General features: G+C 38.6%; 1 protein-coding gene across 1 annotated transcript in view; it reads right to left on the bottom strand.

The window, feature by feature from the left end:
- Positions 1-23,403, bottom strand: part of MEGF10 (multiple EGF like domains 10) — a 182,452-nt gene that overhangs the window by 138,142 nt on the left and 20,907 nt on the right. Inside the window, exon 2 of the mRNA XM_015140681.3 lies at positions 2,719-2,853. Within this exon, the coding sequence (XP_014996167.3) occupies positions 2,719-2,834 (116 nt within the window). The 5' untranslated portion in view covers positions 2,835-2,853. The remainder of the gene's footprint in view (positions 1-2,718; positions 2,854-23,403) is intronic.

Genomic DNA, 23,403 nt, shown 5'->3' with positions numbered 1-23,403 from the left:
ATTTGATCATTTTAATTTATCTTCTACACCAGTCCCAATTCTTGCCAAAACAATTCTACTTTCTTTTACCTTTCTTCTAGAAATCATTATCTAGTCTTACAACAGAAAATGTATCAAAAAGAAGATTACAGCTGTCAACCCTTCTTCCTGGTAGTACATTTTTAAAAAACTGGAAAATTTGTTCATCATTTTCCTGTTTGTTCACATTCAATTTCCCTCCCCCTTAGTGAGCATTTTAGAGTTTGCACTAATCACTTGTATAGTTGTTGGGTTCTATTAGGTTTAGAGATTAATGTGCCCCTTGTCTATCTGTCTTTCTCACTCTCCATGCCCCTCCCACATTGTTGTACATATTTAGTCATTTCATTTCCTATCAGAAGATGAACTCACTCATTCAAGAATTATTTATTGAACACATGCCACATGCAAGGCAGTGTTTTAGACAGTGGGAATTATCAGTGGTGAGCCAAACAATGAAATTATGCATTGGCAGCTCTGATCAACTGCTGACCAAGGAAGCAGGACAAAATGTGTATTTATAAGTGGGTGCTGGATTATTTGAAGCCTTGAAATTGTTTTCTCTCTCTCTCTTTTTTTTGGGGGGGGATGGGGGAGACAGGGTCTTGCTCTGTCACCCAGGCTGGAGTGCAGTGGCATGATCTCAGCTCACTACAGCCTCCACCTCCTGAGTTCAAGTGACTCTTGTGCCTCAGCCTCTCTAGTAGCTGGGATTACAGGCATGCACCACCACGCTCGGCTTTTTGTATTTTTAGTAGAGACGGGGCTTTGCCATGTTGGCCAGGCTGGTCTCGAAATCCTGGCCTCAAGTGATCTACCTACCTCGGCCTCGCAAGGTCCTGGGATTACAGGTGTGAGCCACCACACACCCAGCCTTTTTTTCTCTTATAGTATTTCCCTCAGAGAGTTCATCTGTTCACATCTCACATGAGTTCATCTATTCACATCTCCCATCTCATCATGCTGGATAGTCCCAAATCTATATTCCCAAATACTTCTAGGCCCATATTTTACATTGATTTTATAAACCCAACATGGCAAACCCACACTAACCCCTTCCCTTTCAAATCAGCTCTCTCTTTTATTTTTCCATATGCGCAATGACATCTGGATTACTTCACACAGCAAGTGCTAAATCCTAGTCTTCTCTGCTTCCTTCACTTCCTCAATGTATTATCAAGATCTGTTGATTCTTGTTTCACAGCATCTCACAAATTTGACTTTTCCTCCCATCCCAAATCTATCATCCCTCCAAGAAGTTCAACCACCAATGGTCTCTTCCTTTACTAAATTTGACATGTACCCATTCATGTAGCCGCTGATTCATTTTTATGACTTTAATAAGTATTTATTATATATTTTCTTGATGAAATGGTTTATGGGAAGTGCTGTAAATCTTATAAAGAGAACTAATAGGAAGTCCTTCTGCTTAAATTCTGTATAATGTAGTTAATACCACAAATATATAGAACTTTATTATATACATATATTCTCTGTACAGCTTAAAGTTTCATAATAATATATATCTCCATTGACTAATCAGGTAATTATGTTTTAATTACCCTGCTTGTAACACTGCCAATGGAGGTAGGGATAAGCCCTCACCAAAAATAATGCTGAGTGAGAAACCAGCGTGTCCCCAGAATAATACCACTGCTGTGCTTGAGAGGCTCTGGGCTTTGTGCGTCCTAACAGTGGGGGACAAAGGTGATTAGAATGTGTACTCTGTGGTTTGCTAATCATGGTGCTGAAGATCAAGAGTCTGATATAATTGTACTTATAGCTATTAAAAATACATATTACCCTCAAGTACTTAACATCTTCTCTTTGTTTAAAACACTTGCATTTACTTTTTGGATAAAGATAATTTCTGGGAAAGTCAAGTAGCACATTAGAGCAGAGCCCACTGGACTTGATTGTACTGCAATATCGTTGGATGGGTTTGTACTATTTTTGTGTTCCAAAAGGGACTATAAGGTCCTGGAGGATGACCTACTGTTTTGTACTTTTTACTGCAAATTGCTCATATCTGGACATTACATCATCTGCCTTCATATAATCATACCCTCCTGAAATACAGTTCTAACTCTGTTCTGGTTGTGCACAGTTCTCGGTGGTCCACATGGCACTGATTTCAAACGGCCTCCCTTTCCGAGATCCCCTTCCAACCACTGCAACCCACTCATCTTATTCAGTTCTTCAAGAGCATCTCAGGGGACACTACCTCTATGCAGCCTTGCCAGTTTACCCCAAAATCAGGTCTCCCTTTTCAAGCCATCTACAGCAAAATTCTTTTAAATCCCATACATTTCAATACTTTAGTACATTATCTCATGCTGCTTTCCACTTCTTACTCATGGGTTCCCATGCATAAGTCCAGCTCCCCCAAATTAATGCAAATTCAAATCAGAAACAAGACCTTAGGAAGATCTTTTAATTGCTCTATTAATGCTTTCCCTGAATCTTACAATTGCACTTGCATTAGAATTAGATATGTCAAGATTTTTTTCACATAATATATACACTGTAAGACTAAGGGGACTAACACTACCTAATTTGCTAGCTATGACTAATGATTTTTACATAAAAGTAATTTCACAATCTCTTCGCAAATTCTAATTTTATACATCTGACTGATAATTATAGTATATAAGGGAACTTCTCAGCAATTTTTTGTCAGGCTCCTTTCAGAACCATTACCTTTCCCAGTGGCTACACACATTAGGGTCTTCGAGATTCAGAGGTGATGCTGTCCCAATCCACTGGCATAATAATAAACAAATAAAGCTCAGGCATGATTTCAAAGAAATAACCATTTTTTTTCTGCAGAACAACCTACAAGAAAAAAAAAATCCGAATTAGAAATGCATTGAAATGACTCACACAGAATTCTTTTCAGTACAGCAACCACCAGGTACCAGTTGTCACTGGGGCTCATAACAAGCCATATATTTCAATAGCCAGGTCACCAAATTCCATGATCCCAGAGAGAGGGGTGTTTCTTATGTTGTGCAGGGTGGCTACTGTTTTGCAAATTACTAAAATATGCAAATCATCATCAATTGCCACAAGAACAAAAGCCCTTCTCATTTATGTCAGCCAATATTAAAGAAATCTACCAGAACAATTCAGAGCAATACAGGCCTCCACATTCTCTCACCCGGCATATTTCCCTTCTAGAAGAGGAGGGCACACAGAGATAGCTGGCCTCATTTGTCCTAGAAAATAAATGATGAAACAGAAGCTCCATCGAATCAAGAGAGAGGTACCTCAGGCTCAAACTGAGATTCATTTGATAAGCCATTCAATGCACTGAATGCCTGCTCCATCCTAGGCACCATGCAAAGGCTGGATATAAAGTACAGAGCCAGTCCCTATCACTGCCTGTTAAGACGTTTATAATTTAGTAATCATGACATAAGTTTCTTAAACATAATGCTTCAATTTCTCCATCTGCTGAAAAGAAATGAAACCAACCATCTCACAGCGGTTTCTAAAAACTAGACTATGCATAGAAAAAAATGTAAGGCTGTTTGCAGGTCAATGTTTGAGAAAATGAACCTAAAAACCGTAAAGTAACATATTTAAAAGCTCGGAAAATAGATAGGCTGGCAAAGGAGATAGAAGAGGGTGAATGTTCCAGGCAGAGGGATCCACAGGTAAGGGATGGCCAGGTGCATTTAGGGAGTTCAAGTTAATTCATGGTAAGAGAAAGGGGACAGCTGGAGAAAGAGACAGAGGGTGAGTCGTGATGGGTTTCATAAGCCATTGTGTAGTAGGGAACTTCATCCAAGGATAACATGGAGCTAGTAAATGATGCAGAGTGGCATTAAAAGAATGACTCTAGCTGCAAGGGGAGGCTCTTGGAGGGAGGCCAGGGGAGACGCGACTGTGAACAGATCAAGGCAGCAGCAATGGGGTTGTAAGAAGTGGAGTGGCTCTGGGAGATTTTTAGGAGGTGGAATCAACAGGATTTGGCTATTGAACATGGATTAAGGGAGGGGAGGAGCTTCTGGTTTAGCCCCTTATGGGGATTGTTAGCCCTTCACTGAGATGGGACTCACAGAAGCCCTCCTCTGGGGAGGGGAAGCTTTGAGTTCAGTTTTAGATATGTCAGGTTGAAGGTTCCTCTGATATCATCAAGCGAAGCCACCTACAGGCATTTATTGAACACATGCGATGTGCTAGGACCTGCGCCAGGCCCAGGTGTGTAACACCTGTAATGGTTTGCACCTGAGAATCACATGCACTCCTGCAGCCTCTGGAATTTAGTAAGAAGGAGAAGTTTAATTGTCATACTATGTCATCTAATCATTATAAAAATGGACACAAAATTAGAAATCACTGATCCATTTCTTAATTACAAACAAAATAAGCACCAACCTGCTTGTTGGTAAACTAGTGAAATTAGTAATAATAAGCCAGATTATTTGAGCAAAGCAGTGATTTTCTGGGTGGGAGCTGACATTTTAAGAAGTTATACTCATTTTCCATACCAAGAAATTTTCAATATTTGGGAACCAAATGTATTGAATAATAACTTTATGGTTTGAAAAGACAAATTTATCTTAAAACAAACAAAAAAACAATAACAGCAAAAAAACAACTTTAGGAAATAGTTTATCATTCAAATTCAGGACAGATCAAATGAGGAAATATTAAATTCTTCAAAATCAAGATTGTTTAAGTATACTATGACAAGTCACCTATTGCTGACTCAACAAAGGCTAAAAGAAAATGTTTGACTTGGAATAAGGAAAAAAAATCATGAATTTGTAGTATAATTAAAAGATATTGTGTAAGCCATTAAAGAAGCTGTAAAATCTTAAAAAGGATATTTCAATGGTCACTAAATAATTCCAATAGATAAAGCATAAATAGATAGCGAAAATTAACTAATAGATTAATTTAAATTCTTGACATTTCTCACATGCTAACCATCATGAAATTGTAAAATCTGAAGCTTAACATTATATAAAGAAGCTATTTCATTTAACAGGAATGAATAAAAAATGATGGTGATAATAATAATAAACAATAACAGCTAACATTTCCTGACCAATTACTGTATGCCAGACACAGTACTGAGCCATTTATGTGAATTATCTATGTAATCCTTACAGCAACTTAACTAAGAAGTAGTAGTTTTTATTGTCCCTGTTTTACAGCTGAAGCCATGTAATATACAGCTAGTGTTTTCCTGATCCATCAAAAACATCTTTAATATATTTGGCTGTAACAAATAAGCATGGCAATTATTTCCTTGTCTCATTGCTTTGTCTATGTGAGAAGTATTTCCTTTCAATGAAGTGTGAAATGTGTTTAGCTTTCATTCTTTCCTCAAAGACATGAAGGCTGGTAAGCAGTAACCTGCCATCTACTCATAAACAGTTACCCCAAATTGGAAAGTTTATTTCCTGAGTCATCTCAGACTCAAACCATCCATTTACCAATTAGAAATGTTTAGTCTGTAAAGTTAGAAATTGCCACAAGCCATGAATCAAGGTCCAAGAACAAGAAAGAGGTTGTGAGTTTTCTTTTAGTGTAAAAATATTGACACTAATCTTCTGGTTTCTCTTCTTGCTTTGAACCTGATGCATTGCCCTGTGAAGAGGAGGTGACACAGAAAAAGCAGAATTTGGCCACCTTCTCATTGCTTTGGAAGTTCAGTATACAGAAATATCAAACTGCATTGAGAAGTCGCAGGTACCATTTTTGAAAGATAAAATATCAGTCCATTAAAAAATATGTGTGTGTGTGTGTGTATTACTTGGTCTCTTTGTCCCAATGCATTTTCCTCATTAAAATTAGAAAATTAACTGAGCTCTAGAGTAATCTGCAAAACCAAAAAGAATTGTTTGATCAAGAGGCAAGGATCATGCAAATTCACATAAGCTGGTTAAAAGTGTTTGAGAAAATAACACAGATGTTATAGAGGATGAGGAGAGAAGACATCTCACAAATATGCCAATAAGCTGTAGAGAACTAAGAAACACAGCATTTCTCTAAATTAGGAAACATGGATTGTCCTTTCATTCTATCTTGTTTAGTAAAGGCACTGAGATGCAATCAAAATCAGAAGTTGATAGGACATTTAGGCCAGGCGTGGTGGCTCATGCCTGTAATCCCAGCACTTTGGGAGGCCAAGGTGGGTGGATCATCTGAGGTCAGGAGTTCAAAACCCCCTGGCCAACAGAGTGAAATCCTGTCTCTACTAAAAAATATAAGAAATTAGCCAGGCATGCTGGCAGGTGCCTATAATCCCAGCTACTTGGGAGGCTGAGGCAGAAGAATTACTTGAACCTGGGAGGCAGAGGCTGCAATGAGCCAAGATCGTGCCACTGTACTCCAGCCTGGGCAACAGGAGCGAAACTCTATCTCAAAAAAAGAAAGAGAGAGAGAGAGAGACAGAAAGAAAGAAAGAAAGAAAGAAAGAAAGAAAGAAAGAAAGAAAGAAAGAAAGAAAGAAAGAAAGAAAGAAAGAAAGAAAGAAAGAAAGAAAGAAAGAGAGAGAGAAAGAAAGAAAGAGAAAGAGAGAGGAAGGAAGGAAGGAAGGAAGGAAGGAAGGAAGGAAGGAAGGAAGGAAGGAAGGAAGGAAGGAAGGAAGGGAGGGAGGGAGGGAGGGAGGGAGGGAGAAAGGAAGGAAAGAGAGAGAGAGAGAAAGAAGGAAGGAAGACAGGGCATTCATTTACTTTTTCCCTGTCTTGTTTTCTTCTATAGGTTTTGGTGAGTAAACGTGGTGAGTACCCTTTTTCCACTATGTCCACTCTGAAGAAGGAAAGTCCAGTACATTTATTCTTCCTCATTTCTCTCTTCTATGCTGTGGCATCCTGTCTTATAATTTTCCATTTTGGAATGCAAATGAAAACAAAATGAAATTTTTTAAAAATAGTATTATTTCAATTGAAAACAAAGGCAATGCAGTGGTGATTTGCTTCATTAAGACAGACATTTTGAATATATTCAAATCTCTAAATTGGGTGTTGGCTACCCTCACCCACTCAGACTTCCTCTTCAAATAACTTTCCTATGATTCCATTTAACACAATTTAAAATGTAAAAAAATGAAGAGTCATTTGCATGAACCCCCTAGTGCCAAACTTGATTGCATTTCAGATCATTCACTTAATTATTATGGAAAAATCAAAACAAAATCAGTACAACTGATTAGCATTGCTAAAGTGCTCCTATTAGAAAGGGAAACAGCCCACAGAGTTAACTCTTGCTGCCTGTGTTTTGCAGCTCCACTTGGAAGGCAAGCTTTGCTTATTCTACCACAAAAGCCTCAGTAAATGATTAGGATGAATAAAATCCTTACAATGGATGAGACTTAGTTCTGATGATAAGCAGTAGTTTCTTCATCATTGAGTTAAAAGGAAATAAATAATGGGGTATTGACTTATTAATTTATTTTTGAAACAACAGAGGGGGAAATTATTCCAGATGATTCCTTTTGGCTCCAAAATCTATTTTCTTCCTAGAATCAATTAAGTGCACACATAGAAATAACTTGGGTACCCTCAACCAGTTTTTTCTCAAGCTCATTTTCTGCTACTAAGATTCTCTCACATATCTCTAAGTTAAATTAAAACAAATTTCTTGATTAAGAATAGCCACTTTTCAACAAGAGCCATCCATTTCACCTGACCACTCCATCGTGTTATCTGTAAAGGATGTACTCACTCTTCCTCAAACTACTCAGAAAGACCGGCAGAGGCAGTGTGCTAAGTTCTTCCTGGAGCTTTGAGGCCATGAACAGAGAAGCAATGGTCCAGCTTCAGCGCATTAAAGATGTAGAATGAGTAATGCTTGCTGGTTGCCCTGAGAACAATCTCAGATGAGGACTTCCATAGACATATTAGTTTGCTGATGAAAGGAATTCTTAAGGCATTAGCATGACTTCTCTGTTCACTGAGCAAGGTTAGTTATTCTAATAACATATTACATTATCCAGGTATGACTATTCATTTCAAACAGTACAAGTGCTATATTTACTTTGTTTTGAGGGCCTCATGTCATTTTGCTAACATCAAACCCACAACAAACATATTCTAAATCAAATTACATTATGTAATGGCAGGAACAGAGTATTCCTGGGAAGTTTTTAAGTTAAATGAGTGTGTCTACCAGCATTAATAAAAGAAAGGCCAGGTGTGGTGGCTCCCATAATCCCAATACTTTGGGAAACCAAGGTGAGAGGATTACTTGAGCCCAGGAGTTTGCGACTAGCCTCAGCAACATAGCAAGACCCTAGCCCTATTAAAAAAAAAAAAAAAATTAGCCAGGCTTGGTGGCATGCACCTGTAGTCCCAGTTACTGAGAGGGGTGGAGTATAGGGTGAGGTAGGAGGATCGCTTGAGCCTCGGAGGTCAAGGCTGCAGTGAGCTGTGATTGTGGCACTGCATTCCAGCTGGGTGGTGGAGCAAGTCTCTGTCTTAAAAAAAAAAAATACTCTCAAAATCTATTTTATAATGGCTTTATATAATGGCATTTTATAATGGTTTTATAAACATGCCCCCTCCCGCCCACACACACACACACACACACAAAATCCCTAAACATTAGCATGAAATGAATGTTTACTAATGGTTCTAATTCTTTGGGCACTTCACATTAAACAAAAACTGGGCAAGGCACTGACAATGTCCAGTGCTGACTATCCCGAAGGAGCTCATAGCCCCATGTGGAAAATGGCCACAAACTGATCTATTCAGTACAGCATGATGCACACTATGGTTAAGACCAGAATAAGCTACATGGGAACAGAGATGTTGCCCTGCCTACCTAACCAGCCAGCCCCACCGTCATTATATAGGTGGTGTTAAGGGATAATTTGGGGAAGACCCTGGTAACTCACTCATCATCAACTTTGTAAAATCCTCTACAATGTCTCTGTGAAATCATCATCCACAACACATGTGGGAAAATATCTACAAACAATACTCATTAAAGATCTAAGTGCAAGAAACCATGGCAACTACTGTGACTTGTAAAGCACAGTCTCTGCCCATAACAGCTTAAAATCTACTAGGGAAAAATTATAAACAAAATATGATTATTTGCCAATGAGTCCATTTAGAGATGACTTGCCAGAGTTTTAAGAGGAGGGGAAGCCAAAAAGAGCAATGAAGGCACACGAAAAAAGTCAAACTTGAGCAGGGACTTGAAAAAGAAAAGAAACTAGAAATCACTGAGTAGCATGTCACACTAGCAATGAAATCTCACTGAGTCCACGGGACAGGGTCTATTATCCCCATACAGGGAATACTGAGATTAAACGTCTCCCTGGAAGGCAGACAATCAGGTAAGAGCAGATATACGAACAGGCCTGGCTGATGGCTACAATGCCTGTGACCTGCATCACACCTGGATAAAAGGAATCTTCTGAGTAAACAAAAACTCAAGGAGGGGCCACAAGGCAAAGAGAAAGGTAAGAGCCACGCCTTAGGGGTGGAAAGCAGAAGGTTTTGTAACAGATTATGAGAAGTAATGCTAGAAAGGAGGGTGGTGCTTGGTGGTGATAAAGGGCCTTCAGCACCAGGCTAAAGAGTTGGGTCTATCCTGTCTGCAGTAGAATTCACTTGAAGTCTTTGAGCAAGGGCATTATTTGATGAAAGAGGTGCTTGGGGAATTAACAGAGAAGGTCTGCAAAAACCAACCAAGGGACCAAATCCTTTGGGGGCAAAGACAGAGTGTGGAGGTTACTGCACTCACGTGTGAAGTGGAACGACCTTCCTCGGGTGGTAGCCTAGGAATCGGAAGTGTGCAAGAAAACCAATGAGAGAAAGAATCAGCAGGCCTGGCAGAAATAATAGAAATTATGGTAGAGATCAAGGAGAGCTGTTTTGGGTTTAAAACATTCTGAATCCCCTGGTTATATCTTCTGGGTTCAATCTATTTATTTCTACTGAGAAAACAAGTTACATCTCTTTTTTATTAGAAAAAGAAACTTCAAACACCACTTCTTGTTCCAAACTTTGATGAATAAAATCATATTTATTTTTCCAAATTTGTCATAATTTGATACACTTCAATAACATTCCTACTCATTCTTCTCAACCTTAAGAGTCTTAATTTTCCTGGCCTGTCAACAAAAATAAAAAGCCCTCTTAGCATGTTTATAAAGTTCACTCTTTTTTTCTTCTTTTTTTCAATGCTGCTACAGCCAACCATAATGATACCCTATTATTGTAGCTGGCCTCCAGGATGGCCTCCAATGATCCCTGCCTGTGTAAGCCCCTCTCACAATGAATAAGTGGGCTTGTATAACCAATAGAATATTACAAAAATGATAAACTTCCAAACTAGGTCATAAAAGGCACTGAAATTCCCATCTCACTTCTTTGAACACCATTTCACGGGAAGCCAGCTGCTATGATATTCGGATGCTCAAGCAGCCATATGGAGAGACCAACATAGTAAGGAACTGAGGCCTCCTGCTAACAGCCATGTGAGTGATCCATCTTGGGAGTGGATCCTCTAGCTCCTGCTAAACCTTTAGATGACTGCGGCCCTTGCTTACATACTTATTATAAACTCATGAGACCCTGAGCTAGAACCACCAGCTAAGCTACTCTCAAATTCCTAGCCCACGGAAACTGTGAGTAATAAATGTTCGTTGTTTTAGGCTGCTAATTTTTGAGTTCATGTGAAGAAACAATATATAACCAATATGCCTATATTTAAGTATGTCATACCAAAATTACTTTTACTTCCAAAACACCTCCTAATAACGTCCATCATTTCATTGGCATCTTTAGTAGCATTGACATACAGAAGTAACCACCTGCAATGCTTCTGAAATCTTTTCTCTACATTGTAACTCCTGGCAAGAGCCCATCACCTTCTAATAACGGCTTGAGTTATTTTGTGCCTAGAGGCATAACCTCACAATGCCTGTACTTTGAGGTACATCTGCTATTCTTCCACACAGGGCACCGTCCCAGATTATCCAGCCATTTATGCATAGTCATTTAGCATGTGACTTTCCAGAATAATTGACCTACCTCATCATAACTTAGAGAATTCATCATGTGCTGTGTGCAGGTCATTTATAAAATATTAAATAAATGAATTTCAGACTGTTCGCTGGGTTACTTTTTCATCTACAAATAAATGTTTCTTTTATTTTTCCGCATTTGGGCTACTTTTCTATGATTATCCCTGATCAGGTAATATATAACAATTTAATTTTTTAAACTTTTTATTTTAAAATAGTTTCAAATTTACTTGAAAGTTACAAAAATATCACAAAGAATGTCCAGGCATATATATATATATATATATATATATATATGTGCAACATGTGTGTGTGTTTGTGTGTGTGTATATATGTTTTTTGTAATCATTTAAGAGTAATTTGTGCACATCAGTCTCCTTTACTTCTAAATACTTCAATGTGCATGTCCTAAGAATAAGGATATTTACTTGTATAATTATCGTACAATGATACACAAAAAATTTAACATTAATGCAATACTACCATCTAATCTGTAGACCTAACTGAAATTTCATCAGCTGTTGTAATCATGTGATTACTTTAAGAATTTTTCACATGGATGCCTTTCAAATGCTTTGCCGATGAACAAACATTTGTTATTTCAATCAGCAAACACTAGTGAAGGCCATGTTTGCCCTCAAAGAATTAACAATCTAATGTGAGAGTAGTACCATGCAGATGCTAATGACAGGGCAATGTAAAACGTGATTACGGTCAAAGGAGGATTACAAAACATGTATGGGCATTCAGAAAGTACTTACAACTGGTGAATGGGGAAAACAGATAGCATTATTGAAGACTCCACAAAAAAAGGTCTTTAAGAAACTTTTTGCTGGGTAGATGGAGCAGTATAGGCAGAGGAATCAGTAAAAACGAAGGCAGGAGAAAGTGAGAGCTCAGAAGAAAGGCAAAGAGGCAGGATTGTTTGAAGCACAGTGTGAAAGTGAGTGGGAAAGGAAGTTTAGGAGCCAGATCAGGAATGACACTGAATATGATGGCTTGAGATTAACTCAAGGTGAAACATCCAAACACCTCATGAGACCTCAGGCAGTCCAACAGTGAAGGAATCTGAGAAAAATGACTCAAAAAATGGAACATGATCAACCCAGGAGGAAAGGGAGACTTAGGGCTTTTTTTCTCTTTCAACCAAAAACACTATTTTTTTTATTTTTATTTATTTATTTATTTATTTTACAAAAGTGCTAATTAAAGAAGCTGAAAGATTTCCAGTTTGACCAATCCTCTGATGAGACAAGCAGGGGAAAAAATCCAATCACAACAGAATAAATGACAAAAGAAGGCAATTTCCTTGAGAAAAGACAAGTCAAACTTTAAGGAGAAAGAGGAGCAAATATAATTCTCTGACATGTAGCAGGGTACTTGAGCATCATCAGAATCTTCAGTCTTTCCTTTTTCATGGTACGGGGAGGACAGGGAGGGACACTGAGAGGAAGCCTGAGTACAGGCAAGGTCCCTCTCTTGAGAAGATCCTTTTCAAGGGTGCCTGGAGCAACAGTCAGAAGGATGCTAACAGATATTCTGCCCCCATCACTGGCATGACAAGGGGCACCTACATGTCATCTGCTCTCCTATCTCTGGGTCATTAACCTAGCCTTAAATTACTGCAACACTCACTATTAGGGCATAGATGAGCAATCCAAGTTAAGTCTTGCTTTCCTCAAAGGTCAAAAGAAAACCCCATAGAGGAACAAAGACCTTATGAGGAAAAGAATTTCTATAAAACCAAAATCTTAGAAAATGTTCCTGTCAACTGAACCTATTCAGATTCCATTAAGCCAAGCATGAGCACACACATGCATGAACACACACACACACACACACACACACACACACCCTGAGCATTCCTCTAACAGGATACAGAAATTTGAGTTTTTAACATTTACTTGGCTCCCAAGAGTTTCTAGAGCAATACATATGTCCAGAATCCACAGAGCTCTTGTGTAAGAAATAATAGAACAGAATGTTAGCATTGAAGGCCTTCATGGCGTCCAATCAAAATCCTTTCATTGTATGGATGAAATAATAGAAGGTCAAGTTAAGATGACTTGGCCATGATCACAGAGCTCATTTGTAAGTGGCCCAACACTGGAACCCAGAACTCAGTTCTCTTAACTTACAGTCAAATCACCTCTCCATCAGGTAAAAACAGTCACAGTCCTTCTAAAATAACACTTCACCTGTGTATTGTAGCAATAAATGCTTCTTGAAATGCAAATTCACTAAAAGTTAGATACCGTAAGAGACTAAGCTACTTTCTGGTCAAAACTGAATATGTGAATTGGAAAGTACAAAAGATATTTCCACATTTACACTGTACAGATGTTTTGAATAATCAGTGACATTTGTGACTCAACTGCCATTCTTCCCAGTGGACTCAGTTCTGAACCACTAACCCAGACCAGGAAGCAGAGTGACCACAGGTATCTCACAGCAGGCATTGCCACAAAAGAATCTGAACACATTTATCCTCATGGTTTTAAGCCCACATCGTCAAAAGCTTTGAAGATTTGAGGCAAAATGCGAGGAAACTGCTGAGGAAGTATAAGTAGGTGAAAGAATGTCATTATTCAAAGCTGCATTTGGTCAGGATATTCAGGAGAAAATGCTTGGGCAGCCTCACCTCCCACTTCCACTTCCTCACCAATCGCATATGTATGCAAATATACGAAGCCACAACCCAAACCCCAACTTTATGACTCTTAAAGCGGGGCTTTGTTTTAGTAGATAAATTGCCACATGCTGAATTAGCAACACCACTTCCTGTGGTATCTAGACTGATCTTTCACTCAATAAATGACCCTGTCTGACCCTAATGGTTGGAGAACAATCTCATATTGTTAGGAAAATCAAGCGTCATTCTCCATATTACTTCCTTCATTCACATCATCCATAATTATCTCTTCTAATTTCCCTGTGTCTTCTGGTTTGTCCTTCCCTGCCATTTTTAGTGAAATTCAGGACCTGATGCCATGGGGACAGGTGGAGACAGTGACAGGGGTAAATTCTAGTCTAATGCAGCATCAAACTGATCACTGGCAGGACATGGCTCCCTCTCTTATTTCCTTTTCAGAAACATCAGTCAGGAAAGCAGCTTTCATGGCAAGCAAACTTATAATGAGAGTGATTTTTCTCTTTGCTTTTCTTATAAACCTCCAGAATGCCTAAGATTCTTCGACTTTTGTGTGAACATAGCCTTTACCCGAAAGCTGGTCCAATACTCTAATTTTACAGATGATGATGCTGTGGTCTGGAGAAATTAAAAGTGTGCCCAAGGTCACAAAGCTATTTTCTAAATGGCTTCTCCTTAGGCCACTATTGGGCCAAAATTCAAGATCCTATCAGTTTGTCTTGCCCAATAATATGAATTGCTACACACAAAGATAATAAAGATGCAATTACTTTCTTTCTGTGGCTGATGCCACTGTTAATAGAGTACAAATATAGAGATAATTGGCCCTAGGGTGCTTATAAAAGTTTAACAGTAAAAAATTGATTAGTTGGCCAAAGACTTTAATAAGGCAACTTGTGAATGCTCCTTTTCATTCCCAGGAGGAAGAGCTCGCAGTGAATTATGTCTATTCAATCTATGCATCAAAGGAGCAGATCAGATACAAGCATGGTAGAAGCTTTGCCAATGGCCATGTGAAAGAGCTGATGGAAGGTAAACTGATATCTCCTAATTTCCTCAGTGCAATGATGCCTTCTTGGTTGTCTGCAGTATCCTCAGTACCTAAAACAGCATCTGGCACAACAAATGAATGAATGAATCTAAACAACAAAGACATAGAAACGCATCCACTATGCAAATCTGAACAAAACATTTAAGAAAAGAAAAACTAGTTTAAAGAAGAAAAGCAAGGCCAGGCACAGTGGCTCATGCCTGTAATCCTAATACCTTGGGAGGCCTAGGCAGGTGGATCTCTTGAGGTCAGGAGTTCAAGACCAGCCTGGCCAACATGGTAAAACCCTGTCTCTACTAAAAATACAAACATTAGCCAGGCATGGTGGCAGTTGCCTGTAATCCCAGCTATTCAGGAGGCTGAAGCAGGAGAATCACTTGAACCCAGGAAGTGGAGGTTGCAGTGAGCCGAGATCACACCAGTGCACTCCAGCCTGGGCAACAGAGTGAGACTCCATCAAGAAAGAAAGAGAGAAAGGAAGGGAGGGAAGAAGGAAGGAAGGAGGGAAGGAAGGAATGAAAGAAGAAAGGGAGGGAGGGAGGGAGAGAAAGAAAGAAAGAAGGAAAGAAAAGGGTTTGGAACAAGATTTGGAATTGGTGAGTTTGACAAATAAAAGTTTATTGAAAAATGTTTATTTCAAGTCACAGGTTTTTCAGGAATTAGCAATTTTTATATACCATTGGGCAATTGTGCATTGCTTGTGTGTCTTAAAAATATTCTCTTTTGTTATTTTTTAAAAGTTTTGGGAGAAGAGTTTGAGTTTGCTTGTTTGTTTGTTTGCAATCGGGCATACATAGTTTTACAACTTTTATAGGCTTAGCAGCATTTTAGTTTTTCCTCCCCTCATTCTCAGTCAATTATGTTTGATCTGCTTATTGGCAGTGTTTTTCATTAACTTTTTTTTTTATGTTTAAGTCAATTTTTCAATGGCAAGATGGTTGGAGAGTTCTCATCTCTTACTTCATGCATTTTTAAGCTTTGTATATTCTAGGATGATTTTACAAGTTTTTAAAGCATATCATTTGGCTACTTCATCTGCTTTTCAAAGTTCTTTTAGATTCATTTTCAGCTAATGATGCCAACCATGGCTACTTGGTATGGTCCCATGATTTAAAAGTGTTTATCATTTTTTATCTTAGCAAAAACTTCTATCAGGGATGAGGAAATGGCCACTTTTTTGTTTGGGTATTCTTAAAAACGTCATCAAGTTTTTATCCCTCAGTTTGACTTTTTACTGTAAAGATAAAAAGGTGTGTCAGTCAGGTCACTCTGCTATAACCAAGTGCCATAAACCGGGTGCCTTAAAAACAGCAGAAACTTATTTCTCCCAGTTCTGGAGGCTGGAAGTCCAGAATCAAGGCGCTGGCAGATTCAGTGTCTGGTGAGGGGCCGCTTCCTGATTCACAGATGGTGCCCTCTCCTTGTGTTCTCACATGGTGCAAGGGGCAAGGCAGCACTCTGTGCTCTCTTTTATAAGAGCACTAATCATACTTACTGATCACGTTACTGAGAGCAAAATTTCAAAACCAATGTCAAGAAACGCTAACTTTGACTAGTTTTTCAGTTTGATCAGTTCATCCTTTTTACCAATCAACTCAATTCCTCCTCCACAGTGTCACCAATGCTTTAAAAACACAAGTCAGGACATCACACTCCCCCCCCCCCGCCCCATTTTTTAATTATACTTTAAGTTCTAGGGGGTACATGTGCACAACATGCAGGTTTGTTACACAGGTATACATGTGCCATGTTGGTTTGCTGCAGCCATCAACTCGTCATTTACATTAGGTATTTCTCCTAATGCTATCCCTCCTCCTGCCCCCCACCCCATGACAGGCCCCCATGTTTGATGTTCCCCACCCTGTGTACAAGTGTTCTCATTGTTCAGTTCCCATCTATGAATGAGAACACAGGGTGTTTGGTTTTCTGTTCTTGTCTTAGTTTGCTCAGAATGATGGTTTCCAGCTTCATCCATGTCCATGCAAAGGACGTGAACTCATCCTTTTTATGGCTGCATAGTATTCCGTGGTGTGTATGTGCCACATTTTCTATGTAGAAAGCTGAAACTGGATCCCTTCCTTACACCTTATACAAAAATTAATTCAAGATGGATTAAAGACTTAAATGTTAGACCTAAAACCATAAAAACCCTACAAGAAAACCTAGACAATATCATTCAAGACATAGGCATGGGCAAGGACTTCATGACTAAAACACCAAAAGCAATGAAAACAAAAGCCAAAATAGACAAATGGGATCTAATTAAACTAAAGGGCTTCTGCACAGCAAAAGAAACTACCATCAGAGTAAACAGGCAACCTACAAAATGGGAGAAATTTTTTGCAATCTACCCATCTGACAAAGGGCTAATATCCAGAATCTAAAAAGAACTGAAACACATTTACAAGAAGAAAACAAACAACCCCATACTCCCCTTCTTAAAAGCTTTTGAGACCTTGCCTTTGAGGTAAAATTCAAACTGGCATTTAAGACTCAAGATATCTGAGTCCAACCTCATCACTCAGCAAACTCATACATATGTCACCTGAACAATTCTCAGGTACTTGAATTTCCCCAAACATTAGAAGTTTTCACTCCTCTGTCTTCGCCCATGCTGCTCCTTCTTGGAATGCCCTTAACTATCTGGTCAGCTTTAATTCTTACTCATTCTTTAAGAATCAACTGTCATTTCCTCTTAGAAGAGTTCCCTGGCTAACTTTGTTATTCTTCTTCCTTGCTCCTGTAACACCCTGAAACATCCCAAGAGTAGCTGATGTGTTCTTTGTCAGAGTAGTAACACAAACCACACCGCTCATCTCTCCACTAGCTACCAAACTCCTTAATGTCAGAATGGTACACTGTTCATCTCTACATGTTCTTGGCATTCTTGAATGAATGCATGGCCCATAGGAAAAATAAAGCTCAGAATATGCAAATCAGTTGTTCTGGAATCCTGAAATCATTATTCTTAATATCTAAAAGGCAGAAATGGAAGGTCAAGATTATCTCATTTAATTGCTAAACTATACAACTGCAGTGGAAAATTCTAGAGTTGAAACAAAATGATTGCAATACTAGTGATTATAAATATGTAAAAAACATTGAAAGTTTTGTTTGGGGGATATTTGTTTTAATTAGAAATAAAAAAAAGGATGTAGTCTCTGAAGAGAACGTATGGGAACTTTCAAGGGCTTAATTAATAGTTAATCATTCTGTAAATTCATTTAAAAGCTTAAGGCTTTCTACTCATTAGCCTTCCTGTATTCTCAATAACTGGATCTGGTCAAACATGGCTGTGTTGGTCATGATTCTTGCGGGCCTGGTATTCATCTCAGCTGTGGACAAGGTGAGGCGACTATGAGCATACATTTGAGAGCAGCAAAGGGAGCATCCAGAGGGGGTTAGGAGCCAGGCAGCAGAAGCCAGCAGGAAGTAACAAAGGCAAGATAAGGAGGCAGAGCAAAGGCACAATGGCACCTAACTTATATGGCAGCCTTTCGCTGCACTAAAGCCTCTTTTGAAGTGTTGCATCTCCATTGATAAAAAGCGCAATTCCTGGGGCCTGCCTGTGTGGGCTGGTACAGGGACCCATTTCAGCAAGCTTCACCAGAAAGAACAATGTGTGGGAATACCCTAGAATGAACCTTCAGTAATTAGCAGATTGCTATGGTCTACAGCAACTGAAAGACTGCTCTGCTTCAACATGTTCTTGAAGTGTTAGATTAGTACGGTTTAGAAAAGAAAAAGATTTTTGTTATAAAGTGATTCAAAATATATGCTTGAAATATAGACAGAAAGAAAAAGGGTTATTTTGTTTTGGTTTTTTTTTTTAAGACAGGGTCTCACTCTGTCGCCCAAGCTGGAGTGCAGTGACACAATCACAGCTCACCGCAGCCTCAACCTCCCAAACTGAATGGATCCTCTCACCTCAGCCTCCTGAGTAGCTGGGACTACACACACGTCAACGCACCTGGCTAATTTTTGTATTTTTGTAGAGATGGGTCTCATCACATTGCCCATGCTGGTCTTGAACTACTGGGCTCAAGCAATTCACTTCTATCAGCCTCTGAAAGTGCTGGGATTACAGCCATGGGCCACCACCCCCGGCAAGATTCATATATTTTTAAGTTTTAATTTTGAGAGGTAATTAAGGTCTGTGATGGTCTTTGATGAAGGTCACATTGTAACCATAAATTTTAAAATATTTTCATGGGCCCCAAATGTACATAAGTGTTATACATTACCCAAATAAGGCAAAAATTTCCTTTATGCACAGGTGAGCATAAATGCACACCACATATAGTGTTAAGAATATATACATAAATAAACTGGAACATTAATATCAAGATAATTACAGTTTTCTGGGGAAAAAACCTTTAATTTTAAGCAGGTTCTGATAACTCTTTAAGGGCAATTTGAACTAAGGAAGCTAAGGTATTTGAACTAACACTGTGAGTTCTGAACTCAGCAGGGCCACAAGCTTTGCAACCTCTGACATTTTCCTTAATCTTTAATCTCTTCTGCTCTTGTCCTCATCAAATGTCATTCCCCTGTTTCCTTTATTATAAATTCTCTCCCTCAACTCCTATTTTTTTAAGATTCAAAGTCTTTAATAGCAGTACCTTCATGTTACTGCAAATATTAGAAACAACAGCAGCCAAAAGCACTCAAAATTAAGTGCACCCCATCACAATGAATACAATCATTTCCTTCTTATAAAGAAACAGTTTCCATAAACTATAATACTGTCATTTGTTCAAGATTTTAAACTTCCTAATCATTTAATTTAAACAGGAAAAATAAAATATAATGAATTTAAACTATACATGAAGAATATCTCAATTGAAGAATCTATGAAGGGTAGAAATAGTTCCTGCCTGGAATATATTTTTCCTATCCTGCTAATTTGAAAGAGCCTATGATTCATTTCTAAAATTCCCATGTAAGCCTCCCTAATTGTCTGAAATTCAAACCATTACATAAGCTTTCTGTCAACTTACTTCTCTCTTTGAAATAATTTATTTTCTCATCCAAGATCTACTTAACAGTGTGTTCAGGACATAAGTAAAAATTCTCTAGTCTTTTCACTGGAAATTGCATAGAAATCTCTAATGGAACCAACTCTCCCCATCCTTCATCTGATATTTCTCTGTTGCCTTGGGCTGCTGGTCACCTTTTGATGTAACCAGCCCCACTTCTTCAACTAGACTGTTGGGTCCCTAAAAGCAGAACCCATGGTTTTATCTTGTCTCCTATTCTACTTCTCCCTGACTTCTACTTCTCTCCCCATCTGCAAGAATATAATAGAGGATCAATATACGGTTGCTAAGTAAGATCAAAACCAGGATCTATAAAGTCATGAAACATTAAAGTATTTTGAGCACTTGAGGAGAGTCAAGGGATCATATCCTGTGAATCCCAGACAACCGATCCAGAGGGGTGAGGTGGGAGAGAAATAACAGAGTGGGATCCATAACTGGGGAGAACAGATGCCTCACCAGGCAGCCTGGGTAACTGAGAAACAATCCCTGGAGTGAACTATTCCCCCAGGAGGTGGCGCTTCAGCTCAGGGCCACCCTTGGTTGGCCAATTTTCCACTTCATCTTCAAGTCATCTCCCCCAACTTACAGAAATATCTCCCTACCAGCAACGGAACCGGAACTAAAAGGCGAGGTGTATCATCCCAGAAAATCTTGCCCTTCTTAGGAAAAGATATAAGGAAATTATTCTGAATCTTATTTAAAGAAAAGCTTTACTTTTCCAGCAACTGCATAATCCTGAGGGAGGTGTCTGCCTGACCACAAGTCTTCCTCAATGTATCTATCTGGGAGTTCTCACTTTTAGATACAAGGTGTATATAGGGGTGGTTTCTTAAAACATATATTAACGTGGCAAAATCTGAGTCTGCACATTGCTGATTTTACATTTAGCAAGAAACATGTTTGACATCAACGGAGGAAAAGGTTGTCTGAATGGACAAAGGTAGTAAAAAGTGAATTGTAAATATTAAGTTTCAGACGAGAAAACAAAATGAAGTGCCATAAAGCTTAGTACTGTTTTTATATGTGTCCGTGCATATAAGTGTGTACAAATGTTAAATACACACAAATTACTTTTTTAGGCTAATCGGATGAATAGGTTAAGTTTATGCTTTATTAACACAAGAATTGAAATTATAATTAAATCTTGATTCTTCTCCATAAATCATATGCTTCATGGGTCAGGTTAAGAGAGATAAATTTAAGAATCTAGTCAACTACATATTCTGTTGGAGGTACCCTGAAAACTCAGAAGTAGGCATTTGGAGAGAAGATAATAAAGCAATAATCTTACAAAGTGGATCTATGGCTACATGAAATTAGAAACAAACAAAAATAATAATATCCAGGATATAAATGTGGCTTCCAAATCTACACTATCCCGTAGAGCCATGTCAGAAAGACAGCCATGCTGTCTTTCCCAAGAGCCCCAGGGTCACAGAGAACCACACAATCCAGGAAGAGCTAAAGAGAAAGTTTTCAGCCATATATTCTTACTGTTGAGAACATATACTTTTTCTACCTGTCCCAAGTCATTAAATTCTTAGATTAATTTCCTTTAATGATGAGCCAGATTCATGTTCATCATTTAAAAAGAAAGAAAAACAACCTTAATGAAGACATTTGCCTTAGAAACTGCCACAATCAAAGACAGACCTTTTCAGATGTAATTAAATTTTTTTCAAGATAATTTACCTTATTAAAATATGGTAATTTACCATGGTTTCAGGTTATCTGAAACCTTTCTAAGATTGAAAGCTATAGTTAATTTCTTGCTATAAGCAGTATAATTGAACCTAAGAGAGTCAGAGAACATTTTATATTTACAAAGGCACATAAAAGCTAAAACTGTTTTATTTATATCCAAGGTACTTATAAGAAACTGGGTGTTCCCCAAGATTCTGCATATGGTTTGGTATTGGAGTGCAAGGGGCAACCCAGAAAGAACATAATTGTCCTGGCTAAAAGGATCCAACCTTCCCTCTGAGGCATCCTGCTGATAAGAACTTCAGAAGGAAGTCCTTACAGAGATGTAAGTTTTTACCACATCAGTATGCCCGATTCAAAATTCTGTGCGATTGGAGGTTTAATGAAGCACTTTGTTATTCTCTGAAATAAAAATGAAAAAATAGAGACAGTTCTTCAGGCTTAATTACCACATCTGTTATTAGGCCCTTTACTGTGATTGACTGGAGTGTATGTTGGACATGGTGCCAAAAAGCTCCCCATAAAAGCAGCTTCCTGCTCACTGCCTGAATGGCATTGGTCTCTGTTACGACCAGGATTTCTATGGCAAACAAGCAAAGCCTGGTGCCCACAAGCCACTGTGCCAGCTGAAGGCACTTTTTCTTGGTGCCAGTTAAGATAGAAGTGGGGCCTGGGCTGCTTGCTCTGACTTCCGTCCTTCTCTGCCTTCTCTCCTTCCTTCAAACCTGACCATGCTTCCCTGGAGACCATGAAAAGGAGGCACGGTGAGAGAGGAAGGAGTAAGGCGAGTCAAGTTGGGGGCTGAGCTGTGGTTTTGTTAGGATGCCTACTTGCAGACATTAAAATTAGGAGTTGTGATGGGATGCTGCCGATTAAAAGCATTTCCTAGCTCCTGTGGTAAATATGACTTTTTAAAGTGCATGCAACACTGAGAAGCTGGCTTCTCTGGATATCTAGTCCCTTATGATTGAGGCCCTATGAATAAAAATGATTCTTTTTGAAAACCAATACCAAATGAGATTTCAGAAATTTAACGTTGCATTCTGAAACATGCATATTAGAGAAACTTATTGCCAGCCTTCCTTGACATCAGTAAAACTGTTCTCCAACTTCTGCAAGTCTACACATAGGCAAGTGACGGATCTACTAATTAAACTACAGTTCATTTGAAAAGAGTTGTCTTTATGAAGTATGTCATCATTCAACTTCTTAAAACTGCAAATTCCAGACACAGCTCTCTGTATTCCCGAGTCAAGTTACTGTGCAGGCGGCAGCACAGGGACAATTATTGGCACACAAAACCGTTCTTCATACCAGATGTACAAGCATAAAAGCAAACACCTCACATCTGAACACATGCTGGGTAGGAAAATACTCAAATACTCACCTAACTCAAAACTGGCTGTCTAAAGGAAACAGCAGCCCCATGGCTCAGAAGTCCACAGCTGTGACATAAGTAATGACAAAAGACTAAAACTTATGTAACATTTAAATACTTTCTTCTGGAACCACCAAGTGTAAAGAAGAATGTCCTTCAGGCTGTCTCTGTATTTAGTTTGCTCTTCAAGATGAGATTGTATGAATTTGTGATGTACTCCCCAGTTGCTTTTTTATACTAAGCAATATCTATAGTGTTTTGGATGTGTAGTTACTATTAAATGGTGATTTTGTACACAGAATATAATCCAGAAATAATAATGTGTAAAGTATGAGAAATTGGCAAGGAGGAAAAGGATTTTCAATTAGAAGGGTTTTACCAACACTTAATAAAAATAAGAGGAATATATTGTTTTCTAAAAAAGAATGAACATTTATAAAAAGTCACTGTCTATACACTTGGAGAAGTTTCAGGTATGGAATATTATGTCCTTGGGAGGGGGACTGAGGTTCCTTAGAGGTTCACCTAGGGGCCAGCTCACTTTTCAGCAATCTTTCCAGC

Source organism: Macaca mulatta, chromosome 6 (genome assembly GCF_049350105.2).
Source record: "Macaca mulatta isolate MMU2019108-1 chromosome 6, T2T-MMU8v2.0, whole genome shotgun sequence".
In the NCBI taxonomy this organism is placed as follows: Eukaryota; Metazoa; Chordata; class Mammalia; order Primates; family Cercopithecidae; genus Macaca; species Macaca mulatta.
Note: the sequence above shows the minus strand (reverse complement) of the source record. Positions and strands in the feature narration are given on the sequence as shown.